The 25,988-nt window shown below is 34.5% G+C and overlaps 3 protein-coding genes and 1 long non-coding RNA gene across 7 annotated transcripts; all 4 read left to right on the top strand.

Annotated features, from left to right (window-relative positions):
* Window positions 1-1,566: 1,566 nt before the first annotated feature.
* IQD2 (IQ-domain 2) lies at window positions 1,567-5,699 on the top strand. The gene is made up of 5 exons (XM_085726474.1): window positions 1,567-1,870; window positions 2,106-2,417; window positions 2,682-2,900; window positions 3,031-3,150; window positions 4,688-5,699. The coding sequence occupies exons 1-5, from the start codon at window positions 1,793-1,795 to the stop codon at window positions 5,357-5,359; spliced, it is 1,401 nt and encodes a 466-aa protein (XP_085582600.1). The 5' UTR covers window positions 1,567-1,792; the 3' UTR covers window positions 5,360-5,699.
* Window positions 5,700-11,570: 5,871 nt separating this feature from the next.
* LOC146956090 (uncharacterized) lies at window positions 11,571-16,101 on the top strand. Of its 4 annotated transcripts, none has more exons than XR_015019005.1 (5): window positions 11,572-12,209; window positions 13,353-13,418; window positions 14,026-14,114; window positions 14,259-15,397; window positions 15,661-16,101. It is a non-coding gene; the product is annotated as an uncharacterized LOC146956090 (long non-coding RNA). The 4 variants fall into 4 exon arrangements; XR_015019007.1 differs by having other exon boundaries at window positions 14,048-14,114; XR_015019003.1 differs by having other exon boundaries at window positions 11,571-12,209; window positions 14,026-15,397.
* Window positions 16,102-18,888: 2,787 nt separating this feature from the next.
* LOC146956091 (uncharacterized) lies at window positions 18,889-20,861 on the top strand. Its single transcript, XM_085749030.1, has 4 exons — window positions 18,889-19,129; window positions 19,299-19,610; window positions 19,788-20,575; window positions 20,739-20,861. The coding sequence occupies exons 1-4, from the start codon at window positions 18,889-18,891 to the stop codon at window positions 20,859-20,861; spliced, it is 1,464 nt and encodes a 487-aa protein (XP_085605156.1).
* Window positions 20,862-22,101: 1,240 nt separating this feature from the next.
* LOC146956092 (mitochondrial import inner membrane translocase subunit TIM14-3-like) lies at window positions 22,102-23,404 on the top strand. The gene is made up of 3 exons (XM_085726504.1): window positions 22,102-22,262; window positions 22,607-22,779; window positions 22,920-23,404. Exons 1-3 carry the CDS (start codon window positions 22,260-22,262, stop codon window positions 23,074-23,076), a joined length of 333 nt encoding a protein of 110 aa, XP_085582630.1. The 5' UTR covers window positions 22,102-22,259; the 3' UTR covers window positions 23,077-23,404.
* Window positions 23,405-25,988: the final 2,584 nt, after the last annotated feature.

The raw sequence follows: 25,988 nt of genomic DNA on the forward strand, positions 1-25,988 counted from the left end.
ATAGTTCTTGTTAGATAGTTGGCAAAATTGAGAAGTTATCTTCTAACTCTATCTTTTTGTTTTATTTTATTCTTACATATGCATATGTCCGTTCTAAAATAATTGACTTAATTGATTTTTTCACATGTATCGATGAATAATTTTAATCTTCTCAAATTTTAATTATTTATTTGTAAAATTTATAAAAAAATTGATTTTTTAAAAATATCGATGAATAATTTTAATCTTTTAAAATTTTAATTATTTATTTGTAAAAATTATAAAAAAATTGATTTTTTTAAAATATTTATTAAGATAAATTCAACATCATATATGCTACTTCCTCCGTCCCTAAATATATGATCATTTTGTAAAAAACACGAGAATTAAATAAGTTGATTATATTATTAAATTTGTTTTTTTTTTCCATTAGGAGAGAGGGTTTGTTAATGATTCAAAGAATATTTATTACATATTGAAGAAAAATATGTAACATAAATGGGGTATATTGGTGAAGAAATAATTAATATACTTTAAAATTTAAAAAGAGTATTATAAAAAGGGAGAAAGAAAAAAATTCAAAAAATTTTTATAATTAAGGACAGAGGTACCGCCATTAATCTATAAATACTAGTGAACAAATATGATCAAAATATATTAGGTAAATAGTATCTACATCCTACGAGACCAATTAGGTTAGGACCAATGATGTAATATAGTAAACATATCACTTTTCTACACATGATACCACTCCTTTCGTTTCAAATGAGTATCGTTTTAGTCAAAAAAATTATTTTAAAATGAATGTCACTTGCATCATTTTTTAATGTAGAATTATTTTTTTACTTCCAATTATACTCTCTAATTAATTGAGTATACACTACCTCCAAAAACTTGTGTCAATACTCCCACCGTCCCGATATCTAAGCACCCATTTGACTTTATTTTTGTCCTTAAATGTAAACCCCTTTTTAAATTACTAGATGCATTATTATTTTTTTTCCTAAACATACTCCTAATTAATAATATTATCTTGTCTTGAAATATGAATAGTCATATTTAATACACATATAAACAAAGGATAATTTGGTAATATTAACACACAAAATAAACACAATAATTACGGTGACAATTTTTCTTATAAAATATGAAAAAAAAAAACAAAGGGGGTTTACGTAAGGACGGAGAAAATAGTAAAAAAGGTTAGTTTAATAAAATTATTAGGTTTTTTGATATCATCATTACATTTCTTACTTCATACGTAAAAACCTTAAGACATTCATTTCAAACCGGAGTAGGACTATTTTTTAATCTACGTGAATTACCAAATATATCGATTATTTTAGAACCTAGGAAGTAAAAAAATGCGATTGGCAGCGATTTACCAACCACCGCCGTGAGTGGGACCAATATCAATATCCGTTTAACAACAACCACATTGCCCATGATAATTGGACTGGTCCCACACTGCTCATCACAGAACAGAACCACCACCTCACTCACTCACCTAGGTAGTTGGCCCCACTTCTTTCTCTCTCTTCTTTTCATTCATCAATATTCAATAGAACAGAATACTAGAAAGAAACCACTTTGTCTCTTCCCAAGATCTAATCTAATCACATTTCCCTCTTTTATCTTCAACTTATCTTCTTTTTTCTTCATTTTATTTTAGATACATAGATAGATCTCTCTCTTGCATTTCACTTTAGGTACTTTAATTTTCCCTCTTCACTTTATTCAACTTACTATTTTGGTTTATGAGTGAGGAATCATAGAAATTTTCAAAGTGAGTGAAAGAAATTAATGCAATAATATGGGGAAGAATAAGCCAAATTGGTTTTCCAATGTGAAGAAAGCTCTTAGTCCTGACTCTAAACAAAACAAACATCAGGTTTGCATTTCAATTCACTTACTATTCAAGTTTATCTGCCGACGCTTGTGAGAATGTTTGAGAGAATTTATCGCAATAACTTATTTTCATAACCGTTGTATGAAAACAATTTGACTTTATTTTATCTTTTGTGTTAGAAATAGTTTATACATACGCACTGAGGCTATAAGCTCTTAATATGTTTAATCTCAATTACCTGGGAAGTTTCTTAATGTGTTAGCAACTGATTTTGTAGAATTCAAGTGGATCAAAGAAGAAATGGTTTGGGAAGAAAAAATTAAACGATTCAGATTCATATCCAGAAACTGATCAAGCTCCTCCTTTTCATCCACCTGAGGCTGAGGAGGAGATTATTTTAACTCATGTTGAGAATCAAAACAATCATGAACATGTTGAAGATGTACCAGATGTGGATGTTGATGTACCTGTTTCTGATGTTCAAACAGAAACTGTTGAGGTTCAAGCTGCTCCAGTTGTTCAGGTTGCCAGTAAACCGAATGATGAAGTTGCGGCAATCATGATTCAAACCACTTTTCGGCGATACTTGGTATTTATTTTGTGTCTTACAATTATGTGTTGAATGTTTTGATTGCAAGTGAAAAACCTCAATTACAAAATTGATATTTCACTTCTTGTTTGAAACTTGAATGTGAATCCGTACGATAAAAGATGTTACATGGTTATGCGTTGTCCTCTTTAACGATGCCAAGTTATGCTGTCATTAGTGGTAATCGACAATTGCTGCAAAAGGAAGCTTATTAATTTAACGATTTACCATTTTCAAGCTGAATTTTGTTTTGATATCATTCAGGCAAGAAGAGCATTTCGGGCTTTAAGGGGGCTGAACAGGTTGAGAGCACTAATGGAAGGGCCAGTCGTAAAACGTCAGGCCGTTAGTACCCTCCGCTCCATGCAGACTTTAGGTCATGTGCAATCCCAGATTCGTTCGAGGCGGGTCAGGATGTTAGAGGAGACTCAAGCTCTGCAAAAACAGCTCTTACAGAAGCACACAAAAGAGCTAGAGATACAGGTCTCTGAAGGGTTATTTTCCCTGATATACTTCAGAATAAAATATATAATTGACACAGATTTTTTATATATTTGAATTTTAGCTTATGGATTATGGTATGCTTTTAACTTGTTCCAAATTCTCATAACAGATTGGGGAGGAATGGGATGAAAGCATACAATCAAGAGAGCAAATTGAAGCCAAGTTACTAAGCAAGTACGAGGCTACTATGAGAAGAGAAAGAGCAATGGCTTATTCATTCACTCATCAGGTTTGCCATTTCTCTTAAGAAGTTGCATTTGTTTTAGGTTAGTCAGGATAAGAAATGAGAAAAGAGCATGTATGGAATTTTGATGAACTGAAAGATCAAAGGAAAAATGGCTAGTAAGGTAAATTGCAAAAAATTTACACATAGTATAAAGCATGGATGAAATTTTTTTGAACTGAAAGATCTAAGGAAAAATGACCAGTAAGGTAAATTACATGAAATTTTTGCATATAAAGCATGGTTATCAAATTGAGATTCCGATCGTGAATCAGAAGATATAATTTCCGAATTGTTAGTCAAATCTTGTTATGGATCGTAAGATATATTACCGATAAAAATGACATTTTTATGAAAAAAATAAGTGTCATGGCGAAATTATAAGCTGATGAACCTCAAAATAACTCAAGATTTAAGTTACAAATCAAACGACAAAAGAAAAGTAGTTAGCTATATGAGGTTAACAAAGAAAATGTCTAGCTACTCTTAAGGTTAGGCAGTGATTCAGCAGAATGAATTGAGATTTATCGCAGTGAACCGGGACTCATCATAACGAATCGGAATTTAATGTGGGAGTAGTCCAAAATAGATACACACTTAGGATTCATGCCGTGTGGGTTCTGTCTAGTATCAAATCGAGATACGGTTCACGAATATCGTAAGATACTAATAACCATGCTATGAAATATCAAAATGAGAATCCTGAGGGTTATTGTCACACTATTTTAGCTTATTCCTTGTTTCCTCCTCTCTTTAAGTTGTTTTTATTTCTTCTAACACACAAGCTTAATAACTTTGGGACATATATCTTGTCTTTTTCTTCAGAACCTAGCATCTGCTTATGCCTCTTAAGTTTGATTTTCTCCCTGCCTGGTGATTCCTTTTCCCTGTTGTGTCCTGTAACGAAGTTACATAGCACTCTTTTGAGAATTACAGAAAGTGGTAGTTTGAATAATTTCTTTCGTAGTACCTCTTTCTGATCTGGACCTAGTATGAACCAGTTTTGCTAATGAATCATGAGTATTCCAGCCTGACCGGCAAATATATCTGAAACTACTCAACACTTGATTTATTTTCTGCTTGCTTCCCCTACCCCACCTAAAAAAGAAATAGAAAATGACTTTTCTTACCACAATTTTTATATCAGATGTGACACAAATCCTCTAGTCTACTTTGGTTCATGGAAGAGAAAAAAAGCACTATAGATCAGAATTCTGACAAAAAAAGATGTCTAATGAGCAATATCTAAAACTGCTCAATGCTGTTTATGAATTCCCACGTCGATTAATTTTGTAAGCTTCTCCGGAGTTTTCATCTACAAAATTGCCAAGAAATCATATATGTTTAAATTTTCTGTAACAAGATTTTCAGTTTGACAGAGACTAAAACTGTAACTGCTTTGTGAGATTGCCAGATATACCTGGTGAACTCAGTGATTTACCTATTTTCTGCTAACATAATTTTCCAGTTTGAGTTTCTTGATCTTTCGAACAAATTAAGTACCAAGTTTGACCTAAGATAAATATACACTTCTATTTGACAGAAAAACGGGCGGAATTCATCGAAATCTATAAATCCAATGTTTATGGATCCAACCAATCCTAGTTGGGGATGGAGCTGGTTGGAACGTTGGATGGCAGCCAACCAAAGCCTGATGGAGAAGGAGAACAATTCATCTGTAAAAAGTTCAATCCGCGGCATTACCAGTGCTGAAATCAGCAAATCATTTGCTCGTTTCCAGCTCAATTCCGAAAATCATTCTCCAACAGCGAGCCAAAATCCGGGTTCACCTAACTTCCAATCCAACTCAAAGCCTCCCAAGCCAGCAATTGTCAAGAAACTGAATAAGGCTAGTCCAAAGGTGAGCTGTATTATGGATGATGACACCAAAAGCATGACGAGTGTGCAGTCGGAGCGTGTTCGGAGGAGGCACTCCATTGCTGGATCAATAGTGAGGGATGATGAAAGTCTTGCAAGCTCTCCATCGGTTCCAAGTTACATGGTGCCAACTAAGTCTGCAAAAGCCAAGTCCAGGTTGCAAAGTCCATCAGCTGCAGAGAACACTACACCAGAAAAAGGGTCCTTTGGAAATGCAAAGAAACGGCTTAACTTCCCGGCTTCGCCTGCCAGATCATCAAGGCGGCATTCAGGCCCACCAAAGGTAGAAAGCAGCTTAAATGCAGAAATTACTGTTGGCAATGGTGTGGCTGTTTGATTATATAACCTGAGGAAAAGAATGCAAAGCACTCCACTAGTAATGGAATTATATCATGGAAGAAATAAGACAAAAGTTCGTTTGCAGTTTCCATTTTTTATTTTATTTATTCATCCAAATTTATGTGTAGCTTATCATTTCCTTGGAGGTTGTTTTCTTTGCTATGTTCATCTATATTTGTATTTTCATGTATTTATTTGCTCACAAATGTGGTTCATGATGGTATTGTGACAGAAGAACAAATGAGCTGTCAGAAATCCTGGAGAGCATTCCCCCCATTTGGGACTGTTATCATTCTGTTATCTTCATTCTTGTGGTATAAAATGTATATTTAATTTAATTAATGGCCTCATTTCTTATTTGTGATTCTTATTTATTCGTGTCATCCCTATTATGTTACACTGTTCTGGTTAGCTATGATATTTGTGTTGCGTGTGGCTTGGTTGAAGAACGCAAGAATATTTGTTGTATATCTGGGAAATGGCAACAGATCTTGAATCTAGTTACATAATATACTTGTGAGAATATATATCTTTTGCTTCAGTGTATTGTTTTATTAGAGATTTTTGACCAAAATATTTTATTAAAGATATTTATTATAAATAGTGTAAGTAAGTAATTTTGACCCTAGATATTTATTAAAAAAAATGTAATTTCGTCTCTAGATATGTCAACTTTAAAATAAATATAGTATCAAATTTGTCAGAATTTAATATCAATGCATCCGGTGAATACTAATAAAGAAACAAACTTGATTCATATTTTGGAGTTTCTTTTTTTTTTTTTTTTGGTGGCCGGGGTTCGAACCCAGACCTTGCATATATTATGCATTGTCCATACCAACTGAGCTAAGCTCACAAGGACCATATTTTGGAGTTTTATAATCATTCTAAAATATTGATAATGTGAGATAATGAGTTGATATACAACTCAAGAATTTCCAGAGACAAAATTCAGTATTTACTCATTATGAATATATATAGTAAGAAAGAATAAAACATATATTTAAAACTTATGCTGGTATTCTTCAAAAAAAAAAAAACTTATGCTGGTATCTCTAATGGTTTGGTTGGTTTATTTCATGTATTCCAACTTCTTCTAACTTGATTTGAAACCAAACACTTAATAAAATATGACAAATATACTCCAAACTTATAATTTTTCCTTTTTTACGGAAAAATTTATTATTTTTCAAGAGTTTAATGACCATATGCTGTTAGTATAAAACTCCTAAAAAAACGTCGGTGTAAATTAGTTTTACATTGATTTTATTAAAAACTCTTTATTTTGTCGTATCACATCATCAATTTTAAGATATAGTTACAACTTACAAGAGTGGAATAAGATACATAGTTAAAACTTACTTGCAAGAGTGGAAGAATGTGGCAAAACGATGAATTTTCTATCAGTGTAAAATTGGTTTACACTTACTTAAATGTAAATAGATCGTTTAAATCCAATTTTTGAAGCAAGGACAGAGAAGAGGTTTTGAAGGTTCTTCATAAATCAAAAATTATGCAAGTTTTGAAACAAAAAATCAGGAATCGACGTCGTCAAAGAGAGCGTGTTACAAGGTCTCTTGAGGTAGGTAGTCACAGTTCTCAAAATGAAACTTCTTCTTCGGCTTCAGTGAATAACGATTGGAAGAACTGGGTGGCTTTAAAAGGAAGTGAGGCATCTAAAGCGGCAGATGTTCAATGTATTGGTTCAGCTATATGAGTCTCTTATAAAGGGAGCAACCATAATAAATTCAGTGTTTTAGCTCGCCGAAAAACAGAGGACTTTGGCCCTGTCTTGATGCCGGTGGCGGATGGAGATGACGAGGAGGATGGAGGAGTTTAGGCTTGTGGTGCGGTGTTGGGGTGTGTGCGGGGTGTGTGTGTGTTATGAAGATTGTATCATGGAATGTGCGGGGGTTGGGTGGTTTAGAGAAGAGGAAGGAGGTGAGGAAGTTGGTGGGAGAAAAGAGCCCTTTCATATTATGTTTACAAGAAACAAAGTTATCTGTGTGTGATGAGTTTTTATGTAATTCGTTGTGGGGTGATTCTAATTATGCCTATTCTTTCCCTCCATCTGTTGGGGCTTCAGGGGGTTTGTTAATTGTTTGGGACGCAAAGGAAGTGGAGGTATGGACATCGGGTAGTCAAGATCATGTGCTTCATATACATGGCAGATTTACTCGGACTAATGAAGAATTTTATTTGTTTAATATCTATGCGCCGTGTGACCCCCGGGCAAAACAAGATTTGTGGGTTTCTTTGTCAACTAGATTACAGTTGTTAGGCGGGGAGAAGGTGTGCGTGTGCGGGGATTTCAATGCGGTTCGTAATGTGGAGGAAAGGTGGTCGCATAGGGGCAGTCATGTCACATCCGATATTCATCAATTCAACCTCTTTATTGATGACAATGGGTTGGTGGATTTGCCTTTATGTGGTCGGCGTTACACGTGGTTCAAAGGTGATGGTACTTCTATGAGCAGGTTAGATCGTTTTCTGTTATCTGAAGAATGGTGTCTTCAATGGCCCAATTGTTTTCAGATAGCTCTTTTAAGAGGAATTTCTGATCATTGTCCGCTCCAGTTATCAGTGGATGAGGAAAATTGGGGTCCCCGTCCGGTGAGAATGTTGAAATGTTGGCAAGATATGCCGGGTTACAAACAGTTTGTTAAAGAAAAATGGCAGAATCTTCACGTTGAAGGGTGGGGCGGTTATGTTCTACGTGAAAAATTTAAATTGATCAAAAATTCTCTGAAGGAGTGGCATTCTGTTCATGCAAAAAATTTACCAAGTAAGATAGATGGCTTAAAGGTTCGGTTAGCCGAGTTAGATGATCAGGTGGATGATGGAGGGTTATCGGAGGAAGAGGTAGCGGAAATGAGGAGGATAACGCATGACATACATTCTTTGTCTCAGGTTTGCACTAGTATTAGCTGGCAACAGTCTCGTACTCGGTGGTTGAAGGATGGGGATGCAAATTCCAAGTATTTCCATGCGATTCTTTCTAGTCGTCGAAGAAGAAATTCTTTGGTGTCGCTAATGGTAGATGGAAGTCTTGTGGAAGGTGTTCAACCAATTCGACATGCGGTCTTTTCTCATTTTAAAGAGCATTTTGCAGCTCAAAATATAACAAGACCTGGTGCTGAAAATTTATTGTTCAAGCAGTTGTCATATGATGAAGGAAGGGGTCTTATAAAACCTTTTTCAGAAACTGAAGTCAAAGCTGCGGTGTGGGATTGTGATAGCTTTAAAAGTCCGGGTCCAGATGGAGTGAGTTTTGGTTTCATCAAGGATTTTTGGGAAGACATCAAAGGTGACGTCATGCGTTTTATCTCAGAATTCCATCGGAACGGCAAATTGTCAAGAGGTATAAATTCTACATTTATAGCTCTTATTCCTAAAGTTGATAGCTGATAAGTGCTAAAAAGTGTTATTTTCATGTTATATTTCATACACTTTTTGTTACTTGTTTTACAAGATATCGAAGGAAAAGCCGAGAAATAAGCGTTAAATGCCTTATTACGCTTTACTTATCATTACTCTATCCTTTTGTGCAGGAATTAGCCTCAAGACATTGATCAAAGATCAAAATCATGAAAAAGTACTATTTGGGCAGAAGCTGATCCAGGAGAGATAGGAACTCGCACTCAAACTCGCAACTGCGAGTTCCAAATGCGAGTAACTCGCAACTGCGAGTTCCCTAACTCGCATCTGCGAGTTAGGGCGGTTTGATCCCTTCATTTATGACGTGGCAACTTATTATTGGGCCAGAGAAGCAACTCGCATCTGCGAGTGGTGTAGCTCGCATCTGCGAGTTCAGGCAGGGCAGAAGTCTTTATATAGCCACTTGCTACTCTTTGGAGAGGAGCTTATCATATCTTAGCTTGATATTTTCTTAGCTTCTCTTAGGTTTTAGTTTAGATATTTTCAAAGAGAAAAGTAAGGTAGTTCTTCATTGAGTGAGATTGGTTTTGGAAGTTGGATCTTAATACTTTGTTGAGACATCACAAGTGTAATGAATCCTTCCTTTTCAATCCATCCTTGCATGGCTTCCATGATGATGAGTAGCTAAAACCCCTTTGTTGGGATGAGAGGTACTTGATCTTGCTTAACATGTAATCTTTTGATCTTGCAAAATATGTTTCTAGCAATTTATATTCAATATTGTTGTTATTCTTGTGTTAATGCTTTCAAGGAGATTCAAGATGCTTTGGACACAAACTCTTGAATCTTGAGCTAGAATAGCAATATATCTTAGGTTAACTTACTTGACATCTTTGTTAATCTTGTGATAATCACCATAATCAAGAGCTAAATGCTTTCGTATAACTTAACCAGGCTGGACACGGTCGATTAGGTTATTCGATCGACTTTGTTATCGTTTAAGGAATTTGGACACGAATGTTTAAACGATAACTTAGAAATAATTATATCACTTTGGACACGAAGGATAGTTTAGAATTGATTGTGATAATGTTGCTTATGAAGCTAGAATTCGTATGGATCATTAGGTTACGTGTGACGCTTGGTTAAGGAACGCTACTCCTAACAAGTTTCAATCCTTATCTTTCTCAACTTTTACTTTTCGCAATTAGTTTAGCTAGATACATTTCATTTCAAACAAACAAGTACTCTTAATACTTGGAATGATAGTCGATGTTAAACTGTCCTTGATAACGCACTATTCCCTGTGGAGACGATACAAAAATACTTATCTTGTTTGATGCAGAATATACTTACATCAAATGGCGCCGCTGCCGGGGAATGGTGTTTAGTTATCATAGATAGAACGATTGATTTATCGTTTTAAGCATTTGTATATAATCCGTAAATATTTTTATTTATTTGATAGTTGTTTGTACTAACCCCTTGTTGATAAACAAAGAAAAGTTTCTTGTTAATTGTTCCATTTTAGGATCACCACCTAGCCAAAATCATGGCTGATCATGGTTACTTCAACTTCTATACTCCACCCGAGTATGAATCCTATCCTCAGTATCAGCAACATTCTTATGAAGATGAGAGATACAAGGTAATAGAAAATACTTTGAATGCCTTCATGCAACAATCCATGATAAATATGCAAGATACCAACCAAAGATTGAAGACTTTATCACTTCAAATTGGGTTGATTCAAGCACAAATCATGGATAGCCAAGCCAACAATCAATCCACTCTTAGAGAACAAGAAAATAATCCAAATATGTTTGAGAGAGTCGGAGAGATTGTTGAAGAAGTTGTTGTTCAAAATGAGGAAGTTACAAATGTTGATATTGAAGAAGTCATGGTGGTTGAGAAAAAGGAACAGTTACTAATCAAGGAAGATTTAATGGTAACAAGAGGGAAGAAGATGAACAAGGTAGAAATCGATCGAGTCATTGATGAAATTTACGCCTTGTTCAAACCAAAGTTCAGGAGGTCATGGACTCCACATCAGCTGTACCTAAAGTTCATGGAATTCCTCCCAAAGCGTAGGGTTTCAAAGGATGATGTGTTGTCCGTCTCATTTTTGCCACCCTAACGAAAAAGGCGTCGAGCTAACGACGTTAAACAAGCGCTTGTTGGGAGGCAACCCAATTTTGTGAGTTTATTTACTGTTTTAAATGCATAATAAGTCTAGGAGTCAGGTGCATGCATCACAACAGCAAAAACAGAAGTTAAACAGAGAGCAGAATCCTGAACTGACACAACTCGCAATGGCGAGTAAAATCAGCTCGCAACTGCGAGCATATGGTCATAACTCGCAACTGCGAGTAGATCAGCTCGCAATTGCGAGCAAGCATGGTTTGGTTTTTTGTTTTCTTTCTTGATACCTTTCAACACTAGTTTGCTTCTGTTGTTTGTTTCATTTTGGCACATGGACTCATATTTTGTTTTATTAGTACTATGTTTTAAGTTGAATAATGTGTTAGCATTTTTTGTTGATTAAGTACTTCAGTTTATTTTGAAAATCATGGAAGCTTCATTTGTATCACTCTTTCTTCATTCTCAAATCTCAGATGATTGGTAATGATACATAATTATGGTAAAAGCGCAAAGCCAAGGTACAAGTTTCCAGTTTTTCTAGGTTTTTACTCGAATCACTAGTGCAAAATTGACAAAAGAATTATTAATATTATACCTATTTTATTAAAAAGAGGTGTGAAATATTACTAAGGTGGCAATTTTGTAAATATATTGAAAGTTTTGTTTTAGTGATAAGAATCTAAACCTGATTTTAAGAATAAATTGGTGTCAAATATGAAATAAAAATAAGGTGGCAAATTTGTAAATATTATTCAATACTTAATTTTAACAAAAAAGGTGTGAAATAAAGAATATATTAATTATTATATTATGTTTTTTTCTCCTTGGCTGAACTTGAACCATTGACCTTTAACTCACTATTCTTTTGTTGAAACAAACTCAGCTATATAACCTCCATAATATCACTCCAAACCTGATTTTAAGAAAACGGGTATGAGATCTTTTTTCCATTAAATTTTTTTTCCCCTTTCACAATTATCCCATTCCAACTAAAACTCCTTTCCCCTCAAAAAAAAAAACAAACTAAAACTCTTTTGGTCTCTACCTCATATTTACGTTTCTTCAGTACGTGCCTCTCTCCCACTCTCTCAATCGATTTGTTTCACCATCAATCTATCTGATTCCCTTCAATCGAAATCTGCCTGACGTTTTCAATTAAACTGCCTCTCTCGCTTTCCTCATCAAACCCTCAATCAAACTCTCCCATCAGTTCCTCATCAAATCTTTCAATCGATAATCTGAATTTGAATAGGGTCCGATTTCAACTCACAGTCTCGCACCACATCTCTTCTTTTTCATCTGTCTGAGTCTATGAGATTTACTCTAAGGTACATCTCTTTCCCTTACTGTTAAATCTGAGTATTTGGTTAAGAAGAATGAAAATCTTAATAAATTTGATGAATTTCATTCATTTGTTGATGACCCATTTAATCATAGCTGTTAAATTTTATTTTTTTTCATTTGGTTATAATTTTTCAATTTTCAATTAAATCCATATATATTAGTGTTTTTATCTTCTGATTCAGTCGAATTTAAGTTAACAATTAAAACGCTCCTTAAATTATGATGTATTGGTAATACGTAATTCAAATTTGATAAAGTTTTTGATGCTAACTCCAACCAGGTAATAGATACGGAACTTGACTTAGATTCACTTTGTGTGTAATTGTGCTTTAGAGCTTTAATGATTTCACATGTATTTGAGTAAAAGGTAATTGGAAATTACTTTAATTTGCTGTTAAATGAATGAATTTATGTCGATTTGACTTTTTTTTGTTTAATTTTGTTGCTTCATATTTATATAAGAGATGATGATAGAACACTACAATGATTTTACATGATTTGACTAAAGGTCAGCGGGTGAATTCATTGAATTTGGTAGGAGTGGAGGAATGCAAATAATTTGACTTATTTAGTTAACTTTGTTGTTTTATATGCATATATAAGATAAGAGATTATGATAGAACGTTATGAAGTCGTGTGATCTATATAGTCGTTCGATCAATTCTTTCCAATCCCGGTCTTTTTTATTGTAACCGATCTAAGGTTCAATTGTTTCTCTATTATTCTAAATTTTATTGATAATGTTACTTATTCGTCGATCTATGTACTCTAGTCATTCATCGGTGTTTTCTTTAGAATTTCATAGACAGAGAATGAGCTGTTCAAATTTTCGTGTTAGTTTCAGATATTTCATGCTCTTGAATGTGAAATAGTCGATTTAGGTACTCAATTTATTCATTGTAGTTTATTTTAGAACTTTACATATCATAAATGATAAGTGGTTTCATACTTAAATGTGCTTTGTAGGCATAATTTAAATTTGAGAAAAGTCTTAAAAAGTACGCTACATAAAATAAATTAATATAAATAATTAAATCTAATGATTTTCTTCATATGGACTTCTTTTTGTAAACTCCACCACTCATGTTTTCGTTTCTTCTTTTTATTTTCTTTTTAAATTTTTTTAGAGGAATTATGATGTTTATGTGTGGAGTACTTGGCAGCAACAAGAAGTTCCAACATGTCATTGTGAGGTATGGTATTTTTACTGTAGCCCTCTAGTTGTGGATTTGAAATTTGTACCTATTCCTTTGAAAGTGAATTTGAAATTTGTACCACAAATTATGGGATTTTGATGTATATCATATCATCTTCTAATGCTATATCGATAACATAGATGGTCTATGATTATCTTGCTCCTTTTAATTTTCTATCCCAACTAACTTTAAAACTCCTAAACACGTTGTAAGGGTAATGATATGTTCCTCACATCTTAGAATCCTTTGAAATAAAATTTTGGGTTGCTTTGATCATCTTGCTAATGTAATTTCAAACTGAAGCTAAATGCAAAGCCATGGCACATGGTGATACTTTTTCAAGGTGTATAAATAAGCATGTTTTGGGGTATTAGTTTTATCATCCACATAGATAAGGCCATGGTGTTAGCACTATGTGTGCCCCAACTTAAATTCTTTAGCATTGATTTATTTTTAACATGAGTTGGTTATGTCCACTACGATAGTGTTTTACTGGTTTGTGCAACAACCAAGCTATGTCATTAATGGCTTAATTTTCTGAAACAAAGATTTTACTAGAGACACTATTAAGTGGTTCTGTTCGAATGTCTTGCAAATATATTAGGGACCATCTCATTTTTTCGCAGCAAACAAACACAAGATATGTTGGACATGGTTGTGGATTATATTGAACACCCTCAAAAGCAAGCTCAGGTATTTCAAAAAAAGAATTCTCAACTATGCCAATATCATAATTATTATTATGGATTATTACTTTATTAGTTTTCTTCGCACACATGTATGTCTCTATGCGCACATTTGTATATGATGCCCACATTATTTTGCATGGGCAATCAGGCATTAACCAAGGGAAGTAGCATGATGATATGATGGCGGGGGATTTTTCTCATTCATTAGCTAAAGGAAAACTTCGTAAAAGACTTACCAGATAATCCGGTAGAGACCATGCTATGGTTCGTCGATACAGTTTAGTGGAAGCGATTGTTTTTCATTATTATTTATGGTATGCTTACACAGTCTCTCTGTTTTCTAGGTAGATAGCATAGCTTACCACTAACATTACTAAATTATAGTGTATATTAAGTAGAAGTGAAACCATTTATTTAATAAATTTATCACTATAATAAGTTGTCTAAATATTTATAGGCACACTGCGTGTAAGGTAAGACAATAATATTTACACTGAATTTGTGCCACATTTTCTCCCCCATAACTACACTGGCTGGAACTGGGTTTGATTGAATGAACTTCTGCTGTTAAATGTGGAGTAGTTGTAGCATTTTGTTAAAGTTTTTATCATGTTTGAAGATTTCTTTTGTATACCTCGTTCTTTGCACGATGATTTGTGAAAGTTTTTTCCAATATTTAGTTATAGAGGGTTAATTAAGGTTTTCAATTGTGATGTGATTGTAGACTTGCTGTCGCATGAAGATCTTTCAAATTGTAGATAATTGCATCCAAATGTAGTTGACACTTGCAAAAAGGTTTACGATGTTGATAATGCAGCTGTTCTTAGGACTATATGGTTATACTGAATTACATAGTTAAAGAAAATTGTCGTGTTCTTTTTACTCTTGATTTGTCTAGATTAAGAAAATGTGGCACATGCAGTGTAAAGATAATTCTCTTACAGTACAATCTACAACCTGCTGCCACATTTTTGCCCTATCTTTAATAAATACCTGTTCGTGGTCCTATCGATTACATCTTTTTCCCACTGAACTCAATTAGTACTAACCTGTAAATACTTCTGTAACTATATTTGGACATTTTCCATATGCGGTGTATGTCTATATTTTTATCAGCATTGAAAGATACTTGCAGGTGGTCAAACCTTGTTGAGTTTAAGCTGGTGGTGAGAGATGAAGCAGGTTGTAGGCTCATGTGTCTACAATTTGATTCCTCTCCATTCTCATCATACCCATGAATTAGATTCTCGACATGCTATTAAATTTTGTGCTAGCCAATGAAGAAAGGTAACACTAACTACTTTTATAATATTTTCATTGCTTTGCTGTTTTCCGTTAAGTGTTGAACATATATATTGGGCTGTTCTTGAATTTTGATATATCAATGAAGATTTTAGTTTTGCATTTTATTAAAATAATGCATGTTATGTTTTGGTTCACCATCTCATCAATGAATGAGTTATTCTAGACTGCATTGTGATTGTTGTTATTAACTTCCTGTTATACAGATTTGTTAGTATCTTAATTTATGACCTCTCTTATTTATACAGGAAGTTGGATAAGGATAATTTTGGCCAAGTGTATGTTGGCATAAGGGTTAGTCGTGGGTCTGATCGAGTAGGTCATGGTGCTGTCGAGGAATACTCAAACAGTCAATCTCTTTTATAGATACATTGTTGTGTTCTAATAGTTATGAATGAGTAGCGAACATATATGTACATTATAGTGTAGTTCGTTATATATTTACATTTGTTTTTGAAGAACTATTAGAATCTATTTTTATTTTTTTTGGACAAGAGAATCTATTTAATTCAAGCAAAAAAAAAAAGAATAAAAAGAAATCAATTATGGAGTTTTACAGCCTAATGCCATGCCTGTGGGCGAGTGTCTGCAGGTTTTTTTTTATTTTTATTTTCTACGGTATTTTTCACACCTGTTTTTTATTAAAACAGGTGTTAAATATAAACATCTTACACCTGTTTTTTTAGGGCTTAAAACAGGTGTCGTATATCATACATACAACACCTGTGGATATAACCCCTGTTCAAAATCAGGTCTTAAATCTCTAAAAAACTGGTCTTGAATCCCTTTTCTGCAGTAGTGAATATGGAACGAGTACTTTGTGCAAATTTCATTTCATTTAGTTCTTCGCAATAATATTTTTGTTTGTGAACCACTTAGTACTAGCTAAAAGTGAGGAAACCTCAAATGTTTGTACATATGCAAGGAGACTGGTATTCATTGTTTAACTCGGTTGTTTTATGTTAAATCCAATAATTGTTTTAAATTGTGTGAAGGCATGGAAGTGATCAAGGCATATTTTTGTTTATGAGTGAAACTTACTTGACCACAAATAGCCTACCTTGTGAGAAGAGTGAGTATTTGCTAACCCACTTGAGCCAAATGAATCGGAGTCCTCAATTATGAACTGTCAATTCATAAGCACAATGCTTGATGAATTTGCCCTTGAAGTTTTAAAAATCCAGTTCATTCTTGACACACTTTAGGACTCTGATATGTTTTTAATGGTTGAACCCTAAAATTTCATTGTTTAATTGTCCCTTTTGCCTTAGAGTAGAGGAACATTCAAATAGGGTATTTGTTGATTCAAGTTGGGGAGAGAAGGTAGATGTAAGTCTTATGTCAAGTATAATGGTGTAATTTTATCTTTGATCAAGACAACATGTTGCTGTAAATACAAAAAGAAAAGAAAAACAATGTGTACATGAAAAGAAAAAGAAAAAGAGAAAAAGAAAGAAAAATCCAAAAAGAAAATAAGTTGTCAAGATCAAAGTGTATCTCATGCGAACACCAAGGGTTTGTAATGATTGGTAGAGAAGATTGTGAATTTTTATGGTTGATACAAGGAATGTTCCTAGTTGTTAGGCTTTTTGATTTCAATTGCCCCACATATGACATTTCTTTTGTAGCCAAGCCAAGTTATAACCCTCAAAGACCTTTTGATCCATGTTTTTATGTCTTTTGAAACGATATTTGGATGGACACATAACTTAATTGGAATGTTAACTTGATTGCCGGATGTGTGTTCATAACCCTCATTTATATATGTTTTCAATTGTTTATCTACTTTCAAAGAAGTGTGTTAGGTGTGGTTCGTGAATATATGTATTATTGTTTTGAAATATTTGACATGAACTTTGTACTTAGGACTCATCTCATATTAGTAGTAGAATTTTAGATTAATTGGAAACTTAGACTTGCCCGCGCATTCACTTTTAAATCATTCATCTGAAAATATTTTCAAAGCCTTTTGTACTTGTGTCTTGTTATTAACTTGTTTGATTTTCAATCTTTTGTTTGAGGACAAACAAAGAGTTAAGTTGGGGAGAGTTTGATAAGTGCTAAAAAGTGTTATTTTCATGTTATATTTCATACACTTTTTGTTACTTGTTTTACAAGATATCGAAGGAAAAGCCGAGAAATAAGCGTTAAATGCCTTATTACGCTTTACTTATCATTACTCTATCCTTTTGTGCAGGAATTAGCCTCAAGACATTGATCAAAGATCAAAATCATGAAAAAGTACTATTTGGGCAGAAGCTTATCCAGGAGAGATAGGAACTCACACTCAAACTCGCAACTGCGAGTTCCAAATGCGAGTAACTCGCAACTGCGAGTTCCCTAACTCGCATCTGCGAGTTAGGGCGGTTTGATCCCTTCATTTATGACGTGGCAGCTTATTATTGGGCCAGAGAAGCAACTCGCATCTGCGAGTGGTGTAGCTCGCATCTGCGAGTTCAGGCAGGGCAGAAGTCTTTATATAGCCACTTGCTACTCTTTGGAGAGGAGCTTATCATATCTTAGCTTGATATTTTCTTAGCTTCTCTTAGGTTTTAGTTTAGATATTTTCAAAGAGAAAAGTAAGGTAGTTCTTCATTGAGTGAGATTGGTTTTGGAAGTTGGATCTTAATACTTTGTTGAGACATCACAAGTGTAATGAATCCTTCCTTTTCAATCCATCCTTGCATGGCTTCCATGATGATGAGTAGCTAAAACCCCTTTGTTGGGATGAGAGGTACTTGATCTTGCTTAACATGTAATCTTTTGATCTTGCAAAATATGTTTCTAGCAATTTATATTCAATATTGTTGTTATTCTTGTGTTAATGCTTTCAAGGAGATTCAAGATGCTTTGGACACAAACTCTTGAATCTTGAGCTAGAATAGCAATATATCTTAGGTTAACTTACTTGACATCTTTGTTAATCTTGTGATAATCACCATAATCAAGAGCTAAATGCTTTCGTATAACTTAACCAGGCTGGACACGGTCGATTAGGTTATTCGATCGACTTTGTTATCGTTTAAGGAATTTGGACACGAATGTTTAAACGATAACTTAGAAATAATTATATCACTTTGGACACGAAGGATAGTTTAGAATTGATTGTGATAATGTTGCTTATGAAGCTAGAATTCGTATGGATCATTAGGTTACGTGTGACGCTTGGTTAAGGAACGCTACTCCTAACAAGTTTCAATCCTTATCTTTCTCAACTTTTACTTTTCGCAATTAGTTTAGCTAGATACATTTCATTTCAAACAAACAAGTACTCTTAATACTTGGAATGATAGTCGATGTTAAACTGTCCTTGATAACGCACTATTCCCTGTGGAGACGATACAAAAATACTTATCTTGTTTGATGCAGAATATACCTTCATCAATAGCCCTCTGAGACTGAACGATTTCCGACCTATTGCATTAGTTGGGTGTTTATATAAAATTTTGTCCAAAGTGTTGGCGAATAGGTTGAGAATGATTATAGGACGGGTAGTGTCAGAGACTCAGACAGCTTTTGTGAAAGACAGACAGATTCTTGATGGCATTCTAATTGCCAACGAAGTGGTTGATGAGGCTAAAAAATCAAAAAAAGAATTGATGCTTTTTAAAGTAGATTTTGAAAAAGCATATGATTTGGTGGATTGGAATTATTTGGATAATGTAATGAACAAAATGGCGTTTCCCGGTGTTGTGGAGGAAATGGATAAAAGAGTGTGTAAGTACAGCAACTGCATCTATTTTAGTTAATGGTAGCCCAACAGATGAGTTCCAATTACATAGGGGTTTGCGTCAAGGGGATCCACTTTCTCCTTTTTTGTTCTTATTAGCAGCAGAGGGCCTGAATGTTATGATAAATTCGGTGGTGGATAATAATTTGTTTTCAGCCTACGGGGTAGGAACTTCCAGATCGGTGGTAGTGTCTCACTTGCAGTTTGCAGATGATACGTTGTTGTTAGGTGAGAAGAGTTGGGCGAATGTGAGAACTTTAAGGGCGGTACTGACTTTGTTTGCTGACATGTCTGGCCTTAAAATTAATTTTCATAAGAGTTTACTGGTTGGTGTAAATATTGGGGATTCTTGGTTGATTGAGGCAGCATCCATTCTTAATTGCAAAGTGGGTAAAATTCCGTTTCTGTATCTCGGTTTGCCAATTGGAGGAGACCCTCGGAAGTTATCATTCTGGGATCCCGTGATAGGTAACATTAAAACTAGATTGGCGGGGTGGCACAGTCGCTTCTTATCCTTTGGGGGCCGTTTAGTTCTTCTCAAGTCTGTCCTGACATCGCTTCCTGTCTACGCCCTTTCCTTCTTCAAAGCTCCTTCAGGTATCATTTCTCTTATTGAATCTATTTTTTAAATTTTTTTTTGGGGAGGGAGTGAGGATAACAGGAAAATTTCCTGGGTTGCTTGGAGCTCTATTTGTTTAAAAAAGGAGTATGGAGGTTTGGGGGTGAGGCGGTTGAAGGAATTTAATATTGCTTTGTTAGGAAAATGGTGTTGGAGGATGTTGGTGGATAGAGGAGGTTTTTGGTATAGAGTTTTAGTGGCGAGATATGGGGAGGAGGCAGGGAGGTTGGCAGTTGGGGGCCGGAGTGTTTCTTCTTGGTGGAGGGAGATAGCGAAGATTAGGGATGGCGTAGGAGAGATGGATGGAGGATGGTTTTCAGAGAGGGTGTCGAAAGTCTTAGGAGATGGAACAAATACTTTCTTCTGGTTAGATAAATGGGTAGGAGATGTTCCTTTATGTCAGAGGTTTGCTCGCTTATTTGATCTGACAACAAATAAGTTTAGCACAGTGGGGGATTTGTATGCTCTTGGTTGGGAGGCAGGCAGTGAGGCGTGGTCGTGGCGGAGACGTTTATGGGGATGGGAGGAGGAGTTGGTAGAGGAGTGTAGGGCTTTACTAACTAATGTTGTGGTTCAGTTTAATGTTGCTGACAGGTGGCAATGGGATACAGATATTCAAGAAGGCTATACAGTTAGAGGCGCCTATCAAGCCTTGACATCTATGGCCGTTCCCGCTATTGATGTTACCGAAAATCTTATATGGCATAAACAGGTTCCACTGAAAGCTTCTATTGTTGCTTGGCGCTTGATAAAGGACAGATTACCAACAAAAAACAACCTTCAAAGACGTGGTATCATTCAGTCAGCTGACACCGTGTGTATTTCGGGGTGTGGAAAAGAGGAGTCTGCACCCCACTTGTTCCTGCAGTGCAACGTTTTTGGCTCATTATGGCAACACATCAGAACCTGGATTGGTGTTTCCGGAGTAGATCCTTGCAATATTACTGATCATTTTCATCAATTTACTCATTATTTAGGTTCTTCTAAGGCGCGTCGTTCGTTTTTACGAATGCTTTGGATTCTTTGTGTTTGGTTGGTGTGGAAGGAACGAAACAACAGACAGTTCAATAACATTGCGACACCAATTGAGCAGATCCTAGAAAAGATTAAATTTCATTCGTTGTGGTGGCTAAAAGCAAATAACACCACTTTTGTGTACGGTTCTCAGAGATGGTGGTCGGACCCTTTAGTTTGTTTGGGTATCGACTGATCATTTTTTTGTAATTATACATTGTGACTCTCTCTTTTACGGGTTAGACTCCTTAGTACATCTTGTACTAATGAGTTCTATACGCCGATGTTAATATATTCCATTTTGAAGTCTTCAAAAATTTTTTTTTTGAAATGTATAAAAACAATATTTGTACGCCTTTGTTTAAGTGGAATTTAAACATTGCGAATACTTTGACATTCTAAACTTTTGTTGTGTATGGTACCAAATAGGATGTGATCAATGTAGCTCGGTTTGAGGAAAAAAATATGCTTCAATAAAATTTTGTTGGTTTGCTTTAGTTTGATTAGTACAATCTTTCTTTTGAGATCTGAACCATACCACATTGATAAAGAATGGGTGGTTTGGTTAATTGGTTTGTAGGATCAATATTTTAAGAAATTTATTTTAAAATATCTAAAAAGATAACTTTTTTTTATACAACTAAGACAAGTGTATAAGCTAAAATAAAAATATTATATAATAATAATAATAATAATAATAATAATAATAATAATAATAATAATAATAATAATAATAATAATAATAATAATAATAATAATAATAATAATAATAATTAAGAAATACATGAACATAACATATGTTTTAAAATAAAAGTACTAAAATAGTATGAAATTAAATATAATACTTTGGTTTGAATTTCGGACCACGGTACTAATGATCAATATTTTTTTTTTTTAAATATTGATCCTACAAACTAAAGATGTCAATGTGGTTGAGATCTTTAATAAAAACTCAATATCCATTACTAGAATAAAACGAATAACTCAACTAATGGTTACAAGTTCATGCTTGTTAATTTGGTATTTAGTCTTACACCCTTCACATTAAATATTTAATTGTCCCCGTGAGCTTAGCTCAGTTGGTAAGGACAATGCATAATACATGCAAGGTCTAGGGTTTGAATCCTGGACACCACAAAAAAAAATATTTAATAACATGGCTTTATTTATTTTAAGTTACTATATTTTAAGTTATATGTATAAGTTAAATTAATTACAACGACACCGTGGCAATTAAAAAAATATATATATAAAAAAAGGAATTAATAATTGTAGGGTGTCCGACAAGTTATTTTCTAGAAAAACTGTGCATTGGCGGTTAGGAAGCTACGAGAAAACCAGACGTATTGAGCAAGAAAAATCAACAAAACAAAATAAAAACCGCAGTTTTGTATCATTCTCAATCCTATTTTGCTCTGTTCCTCAAATCAAACCCTATTCGAATCCAACGTTTTCAGCTGTCCAAGGTTTATATCAACATTATTATGGTAAGCACTTCATCTTCATTAATAATGTTGAAATCACAACCTGAATTTCATATCTTGTTGTTAACAGCCTCCTTATGATATATAATTTTTTTTTATATTTAAACATTAATGTCTGTGATTGTTAAGGGGAGGGGTTAATTGTTTGTATCATAGATCAAACCTTGAATCTCCTTCGTAATACTCTTTCAATGTCCGATGTCATACCACTGGGCTACACCCTGATGATATGATATTAGACGCGTTGAAGGGTGGTTTATTGGATAAGGGAGTCTTTGAATTTAAAGTTTGTTGTTTTTTCAAATTATGTTTATTTTGTGGACCTGAAATTGAAAGTTTGTGAACAGGAAACACCATTAGTCACAGGGCTTGTTGTGGCTGTTGGAGCTTATGCCGGAAGATATGGTATACTGGCTTGGCAAGCATTCAAGGCTAGACCAGCTGGGATGCGTAACTTTTATGAAGGTGGTTTCAAAGCTATCATGGATAAGAGGGAAGCAGCTCGCATTCTTGGTGTTAGGTATTTGCCATTTTTCCCCTCTTATATTTTCCAATGGATTGGTTATTATTGAATTTTGTTCCTAGTCATGCTCTTGACAAATTATTTTCCAGAAACCTTTTCATGTTTGTCGTACTGATTTTGAATCGTTGCTATGGCAGAACAACCGCTCCAATTGTTAAGATTAAAGAAGCACATAGGAGAGTGATGGTTGCAAACCATCCAGATGCTGGTGGTAGCCATCACCTTGCTTCCAAAATCAATGAAGCAAAAGATGTGTTGCTTGGAAAGACCAAAGGTGGTGGAAGTGCATTTTGAAGTAGTACAATTTCTTCCCATTATCTAAACGGTTCAGGCATATTCTATCTCTCAAGAAACAACCTTGTCTCCTTCAAAAGTGAAACCAAACACAGTATCTTCAAGGGGAAATCATACTACACCAAGCTATTAACTTTGTTGTAACTTGTGCCATTCAAGTTTAGTTTAGAAGGCTTCAGTAGAAATTATTTTACTTGGACTATTTAAGTGCCAATTATTGCCTTTTGAGTTGCTCTTCTATTTCCTCTCTTGTTTTAGTTTATGCAACTTTACCATGATTTTTGGCTTTGACATACATCTTGATTTTGAATGTAATCGATTCTATCAATCCATTTCTTCATTATTTGCAACATATATAATATGGAGACTGTATGCTAGAAGGGCTATCAATTTGCACTTTAGCAAACTTCTTCCGAGTTACATACGAGTTAATCCTTGTGTCTCAAAATAAATATATGCTTACATTTTTTCAAACAAATAAAGAAAAATATTAAGAAAAAGAAGTTTCTGTTTAAAGATATGTAAGTGTTACTTGCAAAATTTAGAGTTTGTCGAAAAGAACTGGTATATGTGAGAAACTAATGGAGACGTGCAGGGATGATAGTAATGGGAGAGAAGATATTGAATTAATTAGTATTAAACACAATTTGATTTGAGTTCTTTTAAAGACGTTTATGTTGATATTCTAACATAGGTCTGTAGTACAGAGTTGGAGGACTGTGGTATAGAGCCTTGGTAAATAGGGGTTAATAGGAGTTCCTTGTGGCGAAAAGACATCCGCCAGATAGACATGGGCGTGATGGAAATAACAAATGTATTTTCAGTTAAGGAGACATACAAGAAGATAATGGCGGGATATCATGTTCAGCCTGATCCTTCATTGGCGAAGACTTGGCATAAATCAGTCCCGTCAAAAGTGTCTTCTCTTGTATGGAGTGTTTCAAAATAGAGTTGCTACAAAAGACAATCTATATAAGAGAGGCATAATTGATCAACGGGCCACGCTGTATGTTGGTGAGTGTGGTGTTGAAGAATCAGTTTCTCATCTTTTCTTTGAGTGTCCGAAGTTTGCAGGTACTTGGTGAGCGATTAGCAAATGGCGTGGGATAGCTACAGCTTTACAAAATGAAGGTTTGTCTCACCTAAATCAGTTTGAAGGTCTCTTTGATAAGGGGAGAGTATTCGCTGGCTGACTTGGTGTGATTTGGTTTGCTGGCATTTGGAGTATTTGGAAGGCAAGGAATGACAAATTATTCAAGAACAAGGATTGGAAAACATTTCTGAATTGGTAAAATGGTGCTCGTGGAATTGATTGAGGCATCATAAGTCTGCAGGAAAGTAAACATAGCTGTTGGAGGTTTGGATCAATTTGCAGTGGCGGGAAAAAACATGGCATTTCATTATAATTATCTCAGCATCAGATCCATTATGTCACCTTTTCAGTGTGTTAAGGCTTCGTCCTATTGTCATCCGGTCAGACCATAGTTCATACTTTCAGACTTCAGGAATTGAGGACTAGACCAAGAGTCATTTGCTTATTTTTGTCCAAATGGTGTTTCGGGTGCTGTGTTGTGAATCTTGGCAGCTCTTACTGTTAGAATTTGATGAAGTTCGATTAATTTGCTTCTCAAATGGGCTGTCAAATCTGTGGTACTTTCAAATTTAAGGAGGATGGCACCTCTTGTATCTCTTTGTGGCTAGTCGTATTCTCAAGGGCAGCAAGTCTGTGAGAATGTGTTCATTGTGCATTTTTCTTGTATGCATTCTTGGTCGCATCTCAAAATCCTAGTACGCGTGTTTCTGGACCTTTAGAAGGCGTCTTTGCTTGCATCTTCTATCGTTGTCCGATGGATAGTTAGTGACTTGGAGTGAGATCCCGAGTTGCAAGTTTCCTCTCTTGCCTGCTACTTGATCAGTTTCCTTCATCAGCCCAAATAATTGAGTTTCTCAGGAGGCCTGGCAGTTTTTCTCGTCTTCCTTTAATGGCAGGAGGTCTGGACTTTGTTTTTCCTTGGCGGCATCGGGTTGAATGCCTTTCTACACGATACCATTCATACAATATAGGTGGCTTTTTGTCATGTTCTGCATTAGTTGGAATGGATTTTGGAAGATGTATCTTGCACAGTGTTTCTGTCATGTATTTTTATGCTTCTGCTCAGCATAACTTATGTTGTGGGTTGCTTTTTATAGGAATAAAATATCCTTTGCTTCTTAAGAAAAACATAGGGATTAAAATATACTATAGTTTAGACTAAAATTATTTAATGTGTTTGGATCGCAAGTATAATTTCTTTGTAAGTTGTGATCATTATAATTATATTATTAACGAAGAATGATCAGTGTATCTTTTTTACACGTATTTTATATGTATATAATTTTTATTATAAAATTTTCGTTAACGTATTTAAGCCGTATCGTATCTTGAATTTCATGAAAAGTTTACCTTTGATTTCACCTTCATTCAACTTTAAAATTGTACAATGTTCATGGCTTTTGCACTTATAATTGGAAAGTGCTCTAGGATTCGGTAAAAATGTGCTATGAATCTTTATATTTGATTCTCATAACTGAAAAGTTCACTAAACCCTCTACTTCCTTCTTTAGTTTATACAAACAATTCACAAAGAAAAAAAAATCCTAAACCATGCTTAAATTGAACCTTCTTTACCCTTTAACTACAAACATATCTTCCATCAAAAAATTCAGATATCCATCATTTAACCTTGTTAGAGAATACAACAACATTCTGTTTATATAAAAGTGATTTTATTCCTTAGTTGTATTACCATTAGACTTAATTTCTTCTGTATTTCAAGTATCCCTTTTTCTTTAAAATCACATCCTTTAGAAGGACACTTTAGTTTTGATGAAGTTGACCTAAAAATTGCAGCTAGAGACTTTGGAAACAGGCA

This window comes from Medicago sativa, chromosome 1 (assembly GCF_051527215.1).
Source record: "Medicago sativa cultivar Bolivia chromosome 1, Bolivia_mono, whole genome shotgun sequence".
In the NCBI taxonomy this organism is placed as follows: Eukaryota; Viridiplantae; Streptophyta; class Magnoliopsida; order Fabales; family Fabaceae; genus Medicago; species Medicago sativa.

What these genes read in the sequence shown, in the direction of transcription:
- IQD2 (XM_085726474.1), top strand. Translation starts at nt 1,793, where the DNA reads ATGGGGAAGAATAAGCCAAATTGGTTTTCCAATGTGAAGAAAGCTCTT. An exon ending in CTAAACAAAACAAACATCAG is followed by an intron (nt 1,871 to 2,105) that starts GTTTGCATTTCA and finishes CTGATTTTGTAG; the next exon opens with AATTCAAGTGGATCAAAGAA. An exon ending in CAAAAGAGCTAGAGATACAG is followed by an intron (nt 2,901 to 3,030) that starts GTCTCTGAAGGG and finishes TTCTCATAACAG; the next exon opens with ATTGGGGAGGAATGGGATGA.
- LOC146956091 (XM_085749030.1), top strand. Translation starts at nt 18,889, where the DNA reads ATGATTATAGGACGGGTAGTGTCAGAGACTCAGACAGCTTTTGTGAAA. An exon ending in GGAAATGGATAAAAGAGTGT is followed by an intron (nt 19,130 to 19,298) that starts GTAAGTACAGCA and finishes ATTTGTTTTCAG; the next exon opens with CCTACGGGGTAGGAACTTCC. An exon ending in ATTCTGGGATCCCGTGATAG is followed by an intron (nt 19,611 to 19,787) that starts GTAACATTAAAA and finishes TTTTTTGGGGAG; the next exon opens with GGAGTGAGGATAACAGGAAA.
- LOC146956092 (XM_085726504.1), top strand. An exon ending in GCTCGCATTCTTGGTGTTAG is followed by an intron (nt 22,780 to 22,919) that starts GTATTTGCCATT and finishes TTGCTATGGCAG; the next exon opens with AACAACCGCTCCAATTGTTA.